At 39.6% G+C, this 18,497-nt stretch overlaps 1 protein-coding gene across 1 annotated transcript in view; it reads left to right on the top strand.

Moving 5' to 3' along the window:
* Window positions 1-18,497, top strand: part of MCUB (mitochondrial calcium uniporter dominant negative subunit beta) — an 81,803-nt gene that overhangs the window by 57,963 nt on the left and 5,343 nt on the right. The window contains exons 2-5 of the mRNA XM_039540620.1: window positions 10,263-10,338; window positions 10,814-10,984; window positions 17,458-17,562; window positions 18,052-18,212. Coding sequence (XP_039396554.1) covers window positions 10,263-10,338; window positions 10,814-10,984; window positions 17,458-17,562; window positions 18,052-18,212 — 513 coding nt within the window. The remainder of the gene's footprint in view (window positions 1-10,262; window positions 10,339-10,813; window positions 10,985-17,457; window positions 17,563-18,051; window positions 18,213-18,497) is intronic.

Here is an 18,497-nt window from a genome sequence, read left to right as displayed (position 1 = left end):
TAAAGCAACAAACATTGGTTTACACTCATATTTTTCTTTTCTGTTAACTTATCTCTGCTGAAACACATACAAAGGCAAAAATTATAGCTTTGCTTTAGCAGGCAGTCTGAAGAACTTCGCTATTGCTAGAGATGAGATGAATTATTTTTTAATAGGGATGGAGCCAATTAACATGTCTTATGCCAAGCTCTTTCCCAACCCTTTGCAGAGGGAGGAGCAGCCAGGCTGATTATCTAATAGGAACAGGCTTAGAGCATGTCCTAAGAACAAAGTCTCTTTTCATTAGTTTTACAGTCAAAGATTGCAACAGCTTTTCTCTGATCAGGGTCCTTGTCCATGGAAGCCGACCTCAAGAACAGAGATCTACTCTATGGAACAACTTGAACACTTCCTGTCTGTTGCAACAAATTTATTTTTTGACTGAGAATCATGTTCAAAGACAGATGGTGCAGTTCTCAGATGTAGACGTTACCTCCTGATTAGAAGCAAATATATTTTCTTGCAATAATCCTTTCCTGTCACTGTCTGACTCATCCTGATTTCAGCCTCCCTCTGGATCACAGCCCCAGCCCTGTGAATAAAATAGATTGTAAAGGTTCTATAGATTCTTTGTAGTTTGAGTTCCAAGATCCCTTTTGTTACTTTGTAACCTTGATTTACACCTGCAAAAAGAGGTTACAAAAACTGTAGCTCTTCAATAAATTATTGAACCTTAGATCTGTACAGTGCAGTTGAATCCTCCATCGTACTGTTCAGAACAGCACAATAAAATATTCCATTTGGGAGAAGATACAGTAGAACTTCAGAGTTACAAAACAATCGTCAACTACACATCTCATTTGGAACTGGAAGTACGCAATCAGGCAGCAGCACAGACCAAAACAAAAAAACAAGGGTAAATACAGTACAGTACTGTGTTTAACATAAACTACTAAAAAAAGAGAGAGCAGCATATTTCTTCTGCATAGTAAAGTTTCAAAGCTGTAGTAAGTCTATGTTCAGTTGTAAACTTTTTAAAGAACCATAAAGTTTTGTTGAGAGTTATTAACATTTCAGAGTTACAAACAACCTCCATTCCTGAGGCATTCATAACTCTGAGGTTTTACTGTATTTGCTTACTAGTTCCTATTGTGATGCAGAAACTGTTGTTGAGAACGGTAAGAGAATTTATCAGCAATTACTTCCTTAGGAAAGAGAAAAGGGCTGTTTCTGACACTTGGAGCACTGGGCATTTATCTTCTCTGGGGTGAAACTGTAACTGTATACAACAGTATTATTTCAGAGAGTGAATGATCTTTTTTAAAACAAAAAGAATTAATTGTCCTCTAGCTGATAAATTGCTCAAATTTACCAGCCTCCTGAACAAGAATTGTAATTTGTATAAAAAATGTCTTGTTCCATGGTGACTTAAATCAATTCTAGGAACTGCAGAGAACACAATGAAAATTCTGGTCAATAAAAGCAGGAAGAAATTATTGAAATGTTAATATAGGGGTTGCCATGCAAACCAGGGAGGCATTTCCATAGCTCAAATGAACAGTTATATAAAATGATTGTTAGGGTGGTCATTAGGGCTCATAAGATCTTGCTCCCTTATACATATGTTTTCTTACTAACAAAAAACTAACATTAGAAAAAATAAAATTGGTCTAGTGAACAACTTTTAAATTGTAACTCCACTTGTACTTGTTATAAACTTTGTCTGAAAGACTGATCCATTTTGGGATAAGGTATCTAGATCAGTAATGATTTTGGATGTGCAACCCCTTTTGTTTTTTTTTATTTTTTTCTGGAATACAGGCTAGGTCACAAATCACAGCTATTGGTTCTTCAGTCTTGTCATTCCACATGAATTGCTTTCCAGATTTGTTTCTCTTCGAGGAGAAAATTGCAATTAATATCACATGCACGCACACATCTCCCCAGTCCCTTACTCCCAATAATGTGTTGTGTGTTGGGGATGCTAAAACCTGTCAGTAAAATATTGAGAACTTACTCATAAATAGCTGGCTATATTTATATTAATCTCACTTTATATTTTTACATTAATATTTTAAACCTACAAGAAGCATTGTTATACTTAGCTAATCCGATGTTAAGACGTATAGAAACCTCTCACATAGCATGCCTGTTGTTGTTTGTTTGCTGAGATGAATTTCTAGGAAGGACTGTAATCAATTGACTTCAGTCCTGGTGAATTAACTTCACTGGGCTGTTAGCAATCAAGCACTGAGGCAATGTACCTTTATAGTAGAGGAAAACTGCAGAACTTTCTCCTGCACTTCATCCCATTGAGGTGGGGATAGCTCCTTCTTCCATAGAACAGGCTATGGGCTGCCAATGAACCCCACAGACCCTCTGGAATCCAGGAGAATCCTGGGTTGATCTGGAAGAAGCCTGAGCCTTCCATGCAAAATCCATGTGGGACTGCACTGGCTTTGAGGCCCTAGCATGAACCTTCCCCACTCTCCACCCTGATGTGGCTATCCTTAAAGGGGAGCTCTGCAACACCAAGGAGCCAGCAGAAAACATAATAACTCAGGCTGATGTTGCTGCTTCTTAGCCATCACTATGGGGCCAACATGGTGGGCAGGGAATGGGATGTGTGTGCTCCCAATGAACATGGACTGATGCATGCCTGCTCTGGACCCAACCCCTGACTCAGCAGACCAAACAGCACTACAGAGGCAGGTGACTGTTCTTCCCTCCCCTCTTCCTCTACAGGCTGTATGAGATTCATATGCAGAGATTCATGCTGGGGACACGACTTGGCGCTGGGTGATTACAGTTTGAAGGACACCTTTCAATTGTCCAGTCCCTCATTTCTCAAATAGTTTTTCTAGGTTTTCTTCCTCCTTGCTTCTCAAGCAGACATTTTAAGAGAATTGAACTGTTATTAAATGAGAGGCAGGGGTGACAATTCGGAGCACCTGAGATATTGTAGTAATAGGGGCACATCTGCTCATATGCAGAAGGAAGAGCTCTAATGCTACATTACTGTCGAAAGGCTCACAGCAAGATATATTTTAAATGGAGTGCTTTTTCCTGCAGTGTAATTAAAATGCTTCTAAAATGCTTACGTTTAGCAATGCATTGTGTTGTATTGAAAGAGGAAAGTAGAATAATAAATTATCATTGCCTTTGGGAAGGAGAGAAATGTGAATATAGGCTGCCTAGCACGTACAGTATATACTATAGCCATGTGTTGGGGCAGTTAATTTCTCTAAAGGCTGCACATTTGACTCTCAGAATTATTGATAAAATCCCATAACTGAGGAATACATTAATAGGATTATGCTATTGACACTCTGGATCGGGAAAATATATATTGAGTAGAACTGGTTGAAAAATTTACGATGGAGCATTTTTCTGTCAAAAAATGCAGTTTCATAGGAAAGAAACATTTATTGCGAATATATGGACTCCCACAACATTTTCAGCGGGAAAAAGGGCAAAATGAATTATTTCAACTCTCATTCATTTTGACGTTTCGTTTAATTTCATTTCATTTTGACTCTTCATTGAAATTAAATATCATATAGAGACATATTAAAATTAATGTTTTAATATATAAAAGTCTAAACAGAATGACTCTAAATGATGATGTTGAAACAAAGTTTGACTTTATGGAAATGACACATTTATCTAAATAAAACAATTTGAAACATTTTGTTTTGATCATGTGAGTAGTGGCACATCAAAACTCTTTTGGGACTTTTTGTTAACAGGAAATTTCAAACTTCAGCTTTACATTTAAAAAAAAACCCCACAATCTGAATCTTAATGTCAGAATTTCCTGTGGAATGGAAATCCTGGTTCCTGGGCAGCTCTAATATTGAATGTGTATTGTTCTAGGGAGATCATCTTAATGAGGGATGACTTCAGCTTACCTGCATGTAAACTGGTTAAATATAAATCTGGAGACCAGGTTTGGAGAAGCAATTTCTCAACAGCTTAAATAGTTGATTCTTGGAACAGCTAATTCTGAAGCACACCGGAGGACAGGTAGCACTAAGTAACACAAAGGAGCTGGCTTAAGTAAATAGTGGCTCAACTATAATTAAGGAATCTTGACCACATTACAAGTAAACTCAATGTTCTCAGAGAAGGAACTGTACCCAAAACTATTACATTAACATCAAATGGAGCTTTACAATAAATAAATTAGAAGACTTTTATCAAAGATATTTTATAGTCAAGAACAAAGCAATTAAAACCTGGAGGCTGTTTATGGACACCATCACTGAGTCACAGAAGGCATTGAGACTCCTAAATGAAAAAGAAAGTAAGATGGCAAGTCAAAACCGGTATTGTTAAATAGCCAGGCATCAAGTGGTAATTTTAGCCAATCAGGTATCTTTTAGTAAATGGAAATTCAACCCAAGTGAAGTCAACAGAAATGAATGTAAACTATGGCAAGTAAAATGTAACATGAAACCGGGGGATTAATCTGGAGAACAATTAACCTAAAATGTTGTTAACCCATAAATTATTTAAGGATATTGGAAGTAGGAAGTCTACGGGAAATTCAGTGGGTCTGTTGGGCCACCAGATGGGTAAAGGGGACTAATTGAGGAAGATAACATCAGAAAATGTAGAGAAACTAAATGATTTCTTTGCATCAGTCTTCATCAAAGAGGATACTGGAGAGAGACTTACCAAAGGCCACCCTTTTCAGGTAATAAAGATGAGAAACTGTCAGACTGAGGTGTGAAAAGAGGTCTAGAACAAGTTGATACATTAATTAGCAACACGTAGCAAGGTCCAAATCACAAACACCCAAGAGTTCTGAAGGAACTTAATGAAGTGGCTGGACTGCTAACAAAAATGTGTTGTCTTTCATTAATATCAGCTATTCTCCTGAACGGTAGCAAAAGTGGTCTCTGTTGTTCAATATTTAATAATAAAACATTTAAGGTGATCTTGGGAACTACTCATCTGTGAGCCTGTGGGTTTAGTACCAGACTTGTTGACTAAAAGCAAAACGTAAAGAGAGTTATAAACACCTAGATGGACATGATATAATAGGGACAAGCCTGCATGGTTTCCAGAAAGGCAAATGTATTAATCTATTAGAATATTTTAATTAGAATTATTTGACTATGTCAGCAAAATAATTGGTTGACATCTGTTTAGACCTTTTTCTGATTCTCAGTGTGAGAGCTCATCCACTGAGCCTGAATTGTGTAAGGGATCTGTTTGTAATATGACTGGCCACTATGTCCATAACTCTTGCAATGTGTAACATAGCTGGGTCAATTAACACTGTTCCATAATTGGATTCACATGTTTTTGACTGATTACAGAACATAGTTAGGATCACATTGCAAGAGTCTTGTAACTGGATCCCCTAACTCGCTTGTGTTTGTGCTGTAGGCAAAATGGTTTTGTTTACCCTAAAAACAGAAGACATGATACTCAATTAAGCCAAAAGAAGCTTATGATAGAATGTAACATATTTCACTTTTGTTACCGTCTGGCAATCAAACTTAGGATGCAGTAAATCCCTAACATGCTTAGGGTTACCTCTTCCAAGGAGTTAATCTTTATCGCTGAAGCAGAATGTGAAATAAAATCGTAGGGTTTTTGACTCTTACATATTTTGAGCCTTTTCTTGTTTTTACTACAATGTGTGGTGATTTCATGGCTCTTTAAAAACAGTGACAAATGAACTGTAAGGAGTTTGAAAAGATATTCACTTTTATTGTACCAGTGTGACCTTTCCGAACTGCAATCACTATAGCTCGGTGCTTTATGCTGGAAGGGATAGGTTAATGGCCAGAGACTCGTACTTGAAATCACATCTGGGACCCCAGATTTAAATCCTGAGCAGAGCAAGGATATTAACTCACCCCTTTGTTTTTCCCATGCAGAGAAACTGGGCTTTGCACAGAAACAATCACTTGGCTTGATTTGAATTGTGTTCCTTTGTTGATGTACCTATGTCTTTCTGTAATGCAGCTATGTACACTGTGCAGATGACTAATGATTAGTCTGCATTTACAAATAAATCTTTCTTGATCAATCTGTTCCATAACTGTCTAGTTGAGTAACTATCATCACTGTCTACTGGTTGTTTTCCCTGCCAGGCTTATCTATTATGTTTTTGTACATTAAACAGCATTGTGCATAAACAGAGACAGTTGCTTAACTAATATTCCCACTCCTTCTGAATCTGGTTGCATTGCTACATATTGTTTGTTAGAACATGGTTGTCAGCATCAGCAGCAAGCCTTTGTCATATGTTTATATTCTGATCAAATATGACTTATTCAAAAGGGTAGTCACAAAACAACCCCTAGGGCAAATCTTCTAGTGACCTCTTTCCATTGAGTGATACCAGTTATAACCGCTCACTGTTTACTCCTTTTCAGCTATTTTCTCATTTAACAAACCATTCTATCACCTAAAGCATGACTTCACTCTTTTAGTCAATAACCTCTCCTGCTATCTAAAGCTAATAAAGCCACTTGAATTACCTCCATTTATTTTTCTTTCTCTCTGTGTAAATATTATCATGTTTGATTATAAACAGGTTGTTTTTCAGGAGGGAAATAAAAAGATATAATCAAGGGGTTTGTTGCTTTGTTTTGAACTAGGGAGAAGCACAGGAATAAATCTTTGCAGAAAGAGAAACCATATAAAATATGTATTGTGAGGCTACTTATTTTGTTTCACTCAAATATTACTTCATTAACAGATCCATATTATATCCATTTTATCTTTTGACAGAATTGCATTTAAATCTTTATAAATACAGTATACAAAGATTTTCTCCAGTGGATTACAAACAATACACACAGTCTTCTAAAGAATACACCCATATGTTCTAAAGAACTCATTCCAACTAAGCCATCTATAAAGTGAATGAGTATTTTCCAACTGATTATTATTGAGTAGGTTGTCCACTGTCTAAACAAAGTTGATGCCAAAAATCTTTAACAAAAGAAATAAAGCTGCACCTTAATGCAAACAGTGTGGTACAATGTCCAGGACAAGGTGAACCACAGGTAATTTTGTTAATGAGCAGAAGAAGTAATTGCTCATCATATATCAACACAAAGGCTATGGCTGCATAGCACTGCTGCGGGAGCGCTCCCAGCTCTCTCCCAGCGCTGTCCGTACTCCACCTCCCTATGGGGATTAACGTACAGCACTGGGAGCCGTGCTCCCAGCGCTGGGGCTCTGATCACACTGGCGCTTTGCAGCACTGCAACTTGCAGCGCTGGAGGGGGTGTTTTTTCACACCCTGCTGCAGCGCTGCAAATCTGCAAGTGTAGCCAAGACCAAAGAGGCATGTCTTAAGTAGCTCCCAAGGAGACATTCCTGATGCATTGTGATTATTATATACTAGATTTCTGTGGACATATTAGTCTGTTTATTTTGTCTTGCTTAGAAAAGCTTTTCTGAAAAACCGGGGTATGAATTGCTTAAAATTTTTTCTGCTATCATGCCACATGTGTGGTGCATGTCTTCTGCTGGATGGAACCAGAACTGCTTAGCTGTGTCATAGGTCCTTATTTGCTAATAGAGAGTCTCCTTTTGCTCAAATGGAAGGAGTTTGTGCTTTTGGAGCAGAGGGAGACGATTTCAGTCCATGTTATTGCTATGAAGTTCTAAACTGTTATGCAGCAATCATGGACTGGCTAGCAGCCACCAATTTTTTTTTAAACAATAATTTAAGATATTTCTGCATTTAATGTATGGTTCCTGCCCACTGTCTAGACTCAGTTGTCACAAGCAACTGAGAATTTTCCAACCTGAAAACTTCTCACTATTTAAAACCCTGAAAATCCCAGTTTGCAGGAGGGCAGATACAAAAAACAAAACTCATATCCAAACCCTGCAAACCACCACCCACAAATGAAACACACAACACATAGTATGGATACACTCTTTATAAACCTATTCTTTTTGCTAACCTAAAGGGTGCTTATTATCCAAAAATGAAAAGCTCACAATTCAGTTAAATACAAGAACATAATAATCAAGTCCCCCGTCTACTACCTGCGGGGTGGATCCCTTATTCTTTTGTAAATCCCCTTTGATGTGTTTCATAAAGGGTTTAGCTTGCAGGTACTGAAAGCAGAAATATATCTGCCTCAGGCAAAGCGTGTTGCAAGCCTTCCCAGGGATACTCCTTTTATCTGGTAAACTGACCCCAAACTATGCAGTTTCCTCCTTCCTTGTCAAGTTTCAACCTTTACTTAGTACAGATCCACACTGTTTTTTGTAACTTTCAGTTATGGGTGCGAGGGTTCCCCCCTCCCCCCAAACAGCTATAGTTATACTGACCCAATCTATAGTGTAATTGTAGGGGTACTTGCATAAAGGTGACTATAGCTTAGCTATTCTCATATGAGAAGGGAAAAGCTATGCCAGTATTAAGAACCTTTACAGTATACCAATCTAACTGGATCCATCCTAGGGGAGGAGTTATACTGCTTTGACTATAACCGATAAAGTTAAAGCATCTTTTGTGTGTAGACAAGCCTTGAGTGAGGCATGTTAGTTATTTACCTGTATTTCAGGGGGTAGACATTTTTAGTGACATTGTTCAGGTTAAAACACCTGCTGTGATTACTCTGTGTGTTCATTCCAAAGGGTAACTGTGATCAGGGTCCTATTGGGGAGCCAGCTGTGGTCACTCCATTAGGGTGAACTGCATAGCATGGGGCAGACAATCCCCCAAAAGCTGCTGGATAGTCCAATACTTAAATTTACCAAACCAGTATAAAACAGCATCTTTATTACCTTACTGGTTACTCAGAAGTCCAAACAACACAGTTCCCTTAAAGTGAACCAGCCTCAGGCCTCCAGCCAAGTATCCCCGTCAAATATGATTAAAATTTTTGTAAATCTTATTTCATCATACAAAAGAAAAGGTTCTACCAATCCCAAAGGATCGGAACCCCGATGGGCCCTCAGGACAAAAAGTTTGCCCACCCCTGATTTAAATGCCAGGATGTTCTTTTGATCTCTGAATTATCAGAATACAGCATAGACAGGCTTTACTCATACATATGTAAACAGGGCCGTCCCTAGAGCGTCTGGTGCCCTATGCAGCCCCCCGGGGCAGGGGCCTGCACCCAAGGGCTTTGGGAGGCTGGAGCAGCCAGTACAGGAAGGCAGCAGGGGTCAAGCCTGCTCTCGCATGCGGGAGCGGCGAGAAGTGGACCAACCGAGCCCCAGCCTGCTCCACTCTGCTCCCCTCTTCCCCCAAGCCTGGGAGCCAGGGGAACCGCCCCTCAGCACTCACCAGCGGTGTGGCTGGGAGCCGGCGTAGCGTAGCAGGCTGGGGCCAGGTCGCTCCACTTCCCGCTGCCCAGTGAGTGTAGGGCGGGCCCACCTCCGACCCCTGCTGCAGTCCCCCGGCACCCACAGCTCAGGGAACAGGGTTTGGGGGGAGGAGGGATGGAGTGGGAGCGGAGCAGAGCAGGGGCGGGAAGAGGCGGGGCAGGGGCGGAGCAGGGGTGGGGGCTGAGGGGAAGGGGTAGGGATGGCCCTGTATGACACAGAAACACCACCATTACCTCCCCTCATGTCTTTTGAGGGTATTTTGCAGGATGTTTAACCCTTTCTGGCCATTCGTCACAGTAACACAATGGGGCTTTTTACATATTGGTAGGTCTCTTTCAATGGGGTATACGGTGATGAAGATACCAAGTTGTCGTACTAGCAGTTGAATTGCACTGTAGTGCAAACAGTAATCATGTTTGAAATCCGCTATAAAATTATGAAATACACTGAGTAACCTTGGACCATTTAGTGATTTACTTATTTAGGGTATAATCCTTTTTTTAAATGTACCCAGTATGCTATTTTTCATTCAACACAGGCAAATACTGTTATAAAAGATAAGTTGCATGACTTACTCCAAGCAGTTGTGTGCATAGTGAGCGGTGATATTCTCTCCTACAAGCCATGACAGTGTAGAAACATTTCAAGTTATTTACAGCGTGCTGCCTAATGCAAAAAGAAGTGCTACTCTATTTCTGAGCAGTGCTTTCATCTTAAGATATTAGTAGCGTATTGGTTGAAATATTAAGAGTATCTGTAAATTGTTGCCTATAGCCCAACCGCACTTTGTTTAGGACAAATAGGAATGGTCCTGCCCAGCAAGCAGAGTCTCTAAAGTCTTTTGTACTTAAAGAGATGATTTTTCAGATTTTCAGTAGATTACCATATTGGGCTGGAGACTGCCTCTCACCAAGGAAACATTCTGTCCCAACCCTTTCCTAAAGCCAAAATCTCTGTTGCAGATGCTGCATCTGAAGCAAACTGGAAATCTGAAGCACCATAAAGCAGCATGCTATAGCACACTGGTGCCATCTGATGGTAAGTTTTCTCTTTTCAAATCAACTGAACTTCCAATTCCAGCCTTCTGAAAATGACATGTTTAGAAACATCGAATGTGCGTGACTTCAGTTGCATAGCTGCAGGTATCTCTCATTCAGCCACGGTGAGAGGTTACTGCACAGAACTGGGAATCAGGAGATTGGGTTTTTATTCTGAGTCCTGTCAATGACTTCTTGAGTGACTTTGAGCAATTCACTTACCCTTTTGGTGCTTGGTGCCCCAGGATTAAAATGGGAAGGATACTTGCTTCATAGTCATGTGGTTGGTCTTCATTCATTATCAACAATAATTGTGTTCCAGAAGTTAAAGTATGAAGCATTATGTTGTAGTTAAGTACAGTACATTGAACAAATGCAGAAGTACTATGTGTCTTTCTGTATTAAACATCTCCTGTTTTTAAAAGCAAGTGTGAATTTAAAACATTACAATATGGCTTCATTTCCTTCTTTTTCAGAAGTAACGGTCAGTTACAGATATGGCCTTCCTGTGGTAACCCTTATGTTACCCTCAAGAAAAGAGCGCTGTCAGTTTACCATCAAGCCAATGTTAACAAGGGTGGGGACCTTCCTGCAAGATATACAGAAAGAAGATAAAGGAATCGAGAGGGCAGAAGTCTTTACAACAGGTATTTGCAAACTCTGCTGCCTGTTTTAAAATAACCTAAACTTGTCCTTTCTTAAACAAGGTTTAATGAGTAATTGCCTTGGGCAGTATTCTTTTTCTCTGTCATTGATCAAATTCTGTAGAACTAAAGAGGATGAGTGGTTCTTAATTGTTAGTACTCCTTAAGAGCATCATAATATAGTGATGTTTCATGGGTTAATTTCAGTATCTCCCTAGAGAAGCCTGATTAAAAATACAGAATTTGGACCTGTCAATTTAACCTTTTTATGATCTGGTACGTTTCTTTGATACAGTCTTAAAAAAGCTCATCTTTTTTTTTACAGTGATTTTTAATGCTTCTGGCTTTCCCAATATGTCTCCTACCACTAGTCTTACAGGCCCCTGCACTGGGTTGAGAGAGAGTCTCTCTCTATGTGACTAGTTGTGTCTGTCAGTGTTCCTGTGAGTATGATGTAAAGGTTGGGAGACAACTTGAGAATAACAATAGGTGAGGCTTTATTTAGCTGAAGGCATAGCTTTTCTTTTCATGGTAAGAAATCTGTCTTGTGGTGTTCTGCAACCAAAACCAAGTGAGTTCCATTGTTCTGGCAACAAAATCCACTGTGGGACAAAGATCTCAGTTCTTATAATTCCCTGAATGAAGAAATTCCTAAGGACTTGCTCAAAGATGCGCATGTGGCCCTTAAATAAGCAATTTGAGATTAACCTATAGGCTTGTTGTGAGGGACTTTTTGAGTGGGTTAGTGACTTTGTTTTACAAACTTAAAACCCCTTAATGAAGAAAATATTGCCATTGGCCTGCTGCTTTTATTTCCTTCAACCCCATACATGCTTTCCCTTGATGGCCTCTCATACTTCCATTGTTTGTTACTCCAAAATCTTCCTCTTCATCACAATCTCTTCTACCGATCCTGTCTCCTTCTGTCTGTCAGCATCTCTTTCTGGATAGCCCAGATCACAATGGGGAAAATTGAGGCTCTTGTATTACTTTCTCTGTTAACAATTTCACTACAATTCCTGTTTCCTAGGCTCACGGCCTCAGTGTTGTATTTGACCCTCTTCTCTTCTTCCCCCTATGTCCAATTTGTTGCAAAATCCTCTTTAGTCTTCCTGTATGTTTCTAAGGCTATGTCTATACAACCCGCCAGATCGGCAGGCAGCAATCGATCCAGCGGGGGTCGATTTATTGCGTCTACTCTAGACGCGATAAATCGAGCACTCTCCCGTCGACTCCTGTACTCCCAAGCGGACTCACTACAGGGAAAACACCATAGTAAGTAGATCTAAGTACGTTGATTTCAGCTACATGCGTAACTTAGATTGATCTCCCCCACTAGTGTAGACCAGTCCTAAAAGATTTCCTCTTTGATTTCTCCCTTCCCCAAGCCCTTGTCCTGTGGCTTAATCGTCTTTTGTCCCAGATTGATGCAAACTGGACTGTTGTGACCACCTTGATTCCCGCCTCACACCCCTACAGTCAATTCAAAATGTTGCTGCCAAAACGATCTTCCTTACCAGCCACTCTGACCAGGTCGTGTCGCTCTTTGAATTCCTTCATTGCCGACTCTTGGCCTTTCCAGCAGATTGAAATGTCTCACCTAAACCTTTGCCCAGCACTGTGCTTTCTTACAACTCTGTTATCACCTCGTCTTACAAATTGCTCTCTTTTTTCAGCCCAGGCCCTCCTGCCTTAAACCATTCCCTATCTTTGTGCCTTCTTCCATGCTGGCCTTCACATCAGGAAGTTCTACAACTCCCTCTCTTGCTGTGTGCCAAGCTGCTTCTTTCAGATACCTCTTTAAAACACACTTCTTCTATGAAGCCTATCAACTGCAGTTCTTTAGTCTCAGAAACATAAAGGATGGAGTGACCGCGACTCTCCCTCAATTGTCTCTTACCGCCCATGGCAATGAGGTAAAACCTGGCAATTGTCCAACATGATGGTTCTTAGCTTTGACTAAACCTTCCCAAAAATCTTCTACAAACATTCAGAACTCTTCTGATTCTTCAACATATGACTGCCATGATCTATATTGACCTGTCTGGACTGAGTATTGATGGTTAGACTGTCCCCCACCCCACCTCCTTCCTCATACAGACCCCCTCTACAGGCTACTTAACATGGTGGACTCACCCTGTGGCTTCAAGCCCTGTATGTCCTGGGATGGTCTCATTCCCATGAAAGACAGACACAAATGTCTCTTCTGTTTAGGAGAGTCATGTATGCTGAGCGGGTTTTTGGTGCACCTGTCATTCTCCACAGGACACAAGGCTGAAGCTCCATCTTCTGGAGCAGCCTATGAAGGTCTCATGAGACCCTGAGGAGACAAGCTCTAGAGTGCTGTTAACAGGCAAGCCAGCCTTATCCAGCACCCTGTCTAATAAACAAGCGATTCCAAAGACTGGCGCACAGAAGAGGGTGCTAATAAAGGACTGGGCATGGAAGTAAACCCCAACATTACTGGCACCAAGGCAGCCCTAAAAACTCAGTACTGATCGGGGGCACTCCAAACAAAACTCATTGTCCTGAAGAAAGCCCACATCAATCCTTTAGAAACAAAATCACCATGCCCCACAGAATATTGAGCTACTGATAAAGAGCGACAGAGTCTTCCAGGCACCGGACTCTGGTGTCGATGCCTACTCTGGATGATCCGCCCCCGGGAGAACCTGAACCATCACTTGGGCGCTTTTGAAAATGTTGCTATGTATCTTTATTTCTCTACCAATGTTTTAATTTAACAAAACATACATCCTGGTAACAAAGACTGCTATTGGCACAACACTCCTTTAACACAAAACCACTGGATAAGTTATTAGAATGTGCATCTTCTGCAGTTTTTGGACTATGAAATGAGACATTTTATTTTTCACATCTGTATAATACAAAACCAGGCAGACTTTCTAATGGAAAGTATACCTTTGGGCTGAAAATTTGTGCTTATGAGCCAGAGGTGGTTTTTAAGCACGGAACTTTTTTTTTAATAATCTGTTGAAAATAGAAGTTAATAATGAAGGTGCCTTTTCAACCAGAACTACCCTGTCACTACTGTGGTGTGCTTATACTATAAGAACACTGTTATCTCTGAAGAAGTATATTACCACTTACAAACTTTTACAGTTATAAGCAGGAACTTAGATTTTCTTCTTTCCAGAGTAAAAGAGCATATCATACTTGAACTACAAAATAGGCTCTTAATATTCTTTTTGTAGTTGATTTTCATCTCTTGGAACATTTTTTATCCTCTGAATCCATAAAGCGTATAGATTGATTTAATGAAGGCAATAGTCTGTCTATTTGAGCATGTGGATAAAATACAGGCATTGCAAAAGTTATATTCTGTAACACTTTCTTATATTCTCTGCGAGCAAGAAAACAAATTGCTACCCTCAGAACTGTCTGGACTAGGACGTATGTGAGTTTTCAGGATAGATTATGCTGTAATGTGGGGCTATCCCCCATCTTTGCAAACAACTGAGTCAGGGCACAAGCCTGCGGAAAGTGCATGTGTGAGCACAACTACCCCAGGAAAAAGTCTTATTGATGTTAGTGGAGTCTACATGGAGTATTTACACTTACAAGTGTAACTGTCTGCTGAATCCAATTCCTATGTATTAAGCTGAGAAAGTTTAATGTTAACCAACCATTCTTAGCTTCAGTTCAAGCTTTACAGTTACTGTGTGCACAATGCTATTTCAGTAAAAAATTGCAAGGCCACATATTTTGCAGATGTCCCTACCAATTCTAGAGGAAATATGGCTAACTTCACCAAGGATGGACACATCTCATCTGATAAAGTATCTGGCTTGAATTGATTTAACAGTTGTGACATAGTTAATCCTCTCTACCGCACACCTTCAAAAACCAAGTAATTGTAACAATGAAGAATAACTTCTTATATTTTCTTTATCAGGAAATTAATATTATACTGACAAGTGTTAGCCAAACACTATGGATTATTGCATTTTAAAATGTGACATATATATTTTTAAAACATGAAATGAATATCCCAGGAGGTTTTGATTTAAATGCAGATATTTCTCCTGTTTTTTGCTAGTAGATAAAATGAAAGTAGAAAGATCTAACCTAACACTATTAGAAAAAGATAAGATAACCTGAAGTGGCTTGTTTACTTCACTTCACTTTTTCTGTGGATCTCATTCTAGCACTGTATAAATTTAGACAAATAAAAGCTTTTTGTTGACATCTCTGCACCTGCAGTATGATAAATGGGAAGAAAAATTGCCTTGTACAGAAAATTGTTATGTTTTTCAGGCTTCCAATGCTCTTCTGTTTTTCCTCCAGTTAGCAAAGCATTAGACAGGTTAATATAGCTCAATATTGCATGAAATATGAAAAAGGAATCCTGTCTGGCGCTTTCAAACAAGTGCTCCTTTTTGAAGTATTGTTGTCTTAAATGTCATTTTAATGAGACTGCTGAAGCTCATTTACATGTAAATGAGCAAGGTGACATTTGTAAAATGTTGAAAAACTGAGTGGATGTGCACAATTTAAATTTTTTGGATGAAAGTGATAGTGCTCCAAGTTTGTCACCCTACCCACACAGAGTGGGTAGGGAGAACCAGCTGGTGTTGCAGCTTCTTGAGCTCATTAATAGAAATCTCAGCAGATACAGCCAAATGGGTCCAGACAGCAGCGTGCCAATGAGAACGTGAAGGTGTAGAGTTATCTACAGTGTGCTTCTACAGCAGGCTCACGGAGACAGATGGAAAGTCTGGGACTGTAGCATGGCAGGATAAAACCTCCAATATGCTCAGTCAGGAATCATACTTCTATCTTCCCACTCGTATAGCACCTCTCAGCCAAGAGTCTCACAATTATTAATAGGAAATCGGAGGTAAGATCAAACAGCTAGTCAGTGGTAGAGATAGAACCAGAGCCCAGGTTTCCTGTTTCTCTGAACTCTTCTGCATCTCCTGGGCAGTCTGTCTATTTCAGGTGCTTAGGCCCCGGTTCAGCAAAGTACTTCAGTGTGGCCTTAAAACCATTAGGAGTGGACTTAAGCTTGTGATTACGTATTTTCCTAAATTTGGGGTCATCAGTACAACAAGCAAACTGAAGTCAATAGTTTGCACCATAGATTTATGGAAGCAAATGGGATTGAGGTGGAGGGGAACAACAAAACAGTCCTACGCTCCAGTGATTATTATATATGCCATTCATTTATCAATATTTTCAGTGCTTCGTGGTTTTAGAGAAGTCCTTTGTCTGCACCTGTCTTGCGGTCCTTCCTATGCTGTATCTGTTTTGTTCCCTTGTTTGCAATCTTAAATAGTTCGGATTCATGTGAACTGTTAAATCTATTTTTTTTTTACCCTTATTTTTCATTGTTGGTGGGCCAATAAGTACTTCCACAAGTCTATGTACAAAAGGATAAGAATGAGTTTGAACTCTCTTCTACAGAGTCCAGTGCACGGTCTCCTTTCTGCCTCCTTACCTCCCTTAATAAGACTATTCAGTATACACACCCCTAGCTTCCAATCAAAGCTAAAGCCTGCTTTAAAAATGTATTAAAAGTATAAGCACTAAATGTTCCCATCTTACTGACTGATTAGGAAAATCTGGAGAACAAGAATGTCAAAATTCTCTATGCTCAGCTAGAAGAACTCATCCAGGGAAAGGAAATCGTAACTGAGTGAGGTGTGTTTAGTTTACAACAAATCTTTTTCAGGGTTCAACCAAAATTGTGTGTGTGAAAGAGGACTGAAAATATAGGACTTCTATAGCTATGCTGAAGAGGCTGTCAGCTTAATAGTAAAAAGTTGGCATGGAAAGGAGATGCATCTTCATCTTTCTTCCTTCAGTGATTGATACTCTGGTTTCAAACAATAAATCCCAACTAAAGAGAAATGGAGCCACAGTAGTGATACTATAATTAAGGTTGTAAATAACTTTGCATCATAATCCTTGATTTCTTATGTGGAATTTCTAAGGTCTTACAGTCTTATGTTGTTGTATCCTCCATCCAAAACATTAATGTTTGCAATGTCAGCCTCTCAATGCTTCTGAGAGCTTAACAGAATCATCTCCAACTAAAACAGACAGACAAACTTCCACTTAGCTGGGTCCCTCAATAAGTTTGGAGCTAGAACCCCTGAGGCAGAGCCCTGTGTTGTAACCACAAGACCATTCTTTGTCTAGAAAGTGAATCTGATCTAACTAGTTTAATTTTCCAGACTAAACAAAATGCAAAAAGAAATGGTTAAAAGTAAACAAGACTTGGTATTAAGTAAAATGGAGAATTTTAAGGTCTTGACACAGGTAAAGAGAGTCTTTAAATATAGCTTTATCTTTACAATATCTGTCCTTGAAACTGAAATAAAAGGGAGGCTGCTGGCAATAGTGAGTTATGCCAAACAGGTCAAATAAAATGCGAGCACATGCAAATGCAGGTTTTTTTAATAAAGTAAATTTCGTGTTAAGGATTTAAGCCTTCCTGTTTTCTCCTGCAGATGGTAGCAAGATCCCTTCTACAGCATTGATGGAAATTTTGTTGATGAATGACTTCAAACTTGTAATCAACAACACAACTTACAGTGTACAAGTCCCTGTAAAAGGTAAGAACCACAGCTGTATTAAAGTCTTAATAAATCTGATTATCCAGTTACATCTCTTCCAAGGCATATTTTTTTCTTAAAAAAAAAAAAAAAAAAAAAAAGATCATGGCAGTCCCCACAAAAAATAAGTCTGGCTTCATCTCCCCTTTGAGCCTCAGTTTGTGGCCTCATATAAACACTCTTAAAACAGTGATTGTTTTTTCTTATAAGAGCATTGCTTGATACATCTGACCAGTCATGACAACCATATTTGCAGTCTTGTAACCGTGTTGGTCCCAGTATATTAGAGAGACAAGATGGGAGAACTAATATCTTTTATTGGACCAACTTCAGTTGGTGAGAGACAAGCTTTCGAGGACACACAGAGATCTTCTTGAGGTTACTGTGTAAGATCGACCACTTGTCTCTCTTACCAACAGAAGTTCATCCAATAAAAGATACTACCTCACCCACCTTGTCTCTCTTATGACAACCGTGGTCTTTTTTCAGAGAATTGGAGTAGAGAGCATGCTACTGAAGCAGAAGATATTAAATCCTTGGTTCATAGACTGTTCATCGCCCTTCATTTAGAAGACCACCAGTTAAGGAGAGAGAGAGAACTGCTTCAGAAACTGGACCACCTAAGGGAACAGCTGGTACCCTTTGAGCAGGTTGGGAAGGATTTTTTTTTAAATATTAAAAACAAATTTCTCTTAACTAATTTCCATGATGTGACAGCTCCATGAATGAATGGGCCACACCCTCCTTATTTGTCAGACAGGTAGGTGATGGCCAGTCCATATGCAGGATTATTTCCAACCCAGTTCCTCCTTCCTCTGTTTCGTGGCGTATCCTATTGAGAATTTCTAGAATTGGAGAAAAACTATGGGGAGCTGGCACTACCCTGAACTGCCTGGTTACTTTGTCTGAACCTGGTTGGGTGTCCGGAGTGATGT

This window comes from Mauremys reevesii, linkage group 5 (genome assembly GCF_016161935.1).
Source record: "Mauremys reevesii isolate NIE-2019 linkage group 5, ASM1616193v1, whole genome shotgun sequence".
In the NCBI taxonomy this organism is placed as follows: domain Eukaryota; kingdom Metazoa; phylum Chordata; order Testudines; family Geoemydidae; genus Mauremys; species Mauremys reevesii.
Note: the sequence above shows the minus strand (reverse complement) of the source record. Positions and strands in the feature narration are given on the sequence as shown.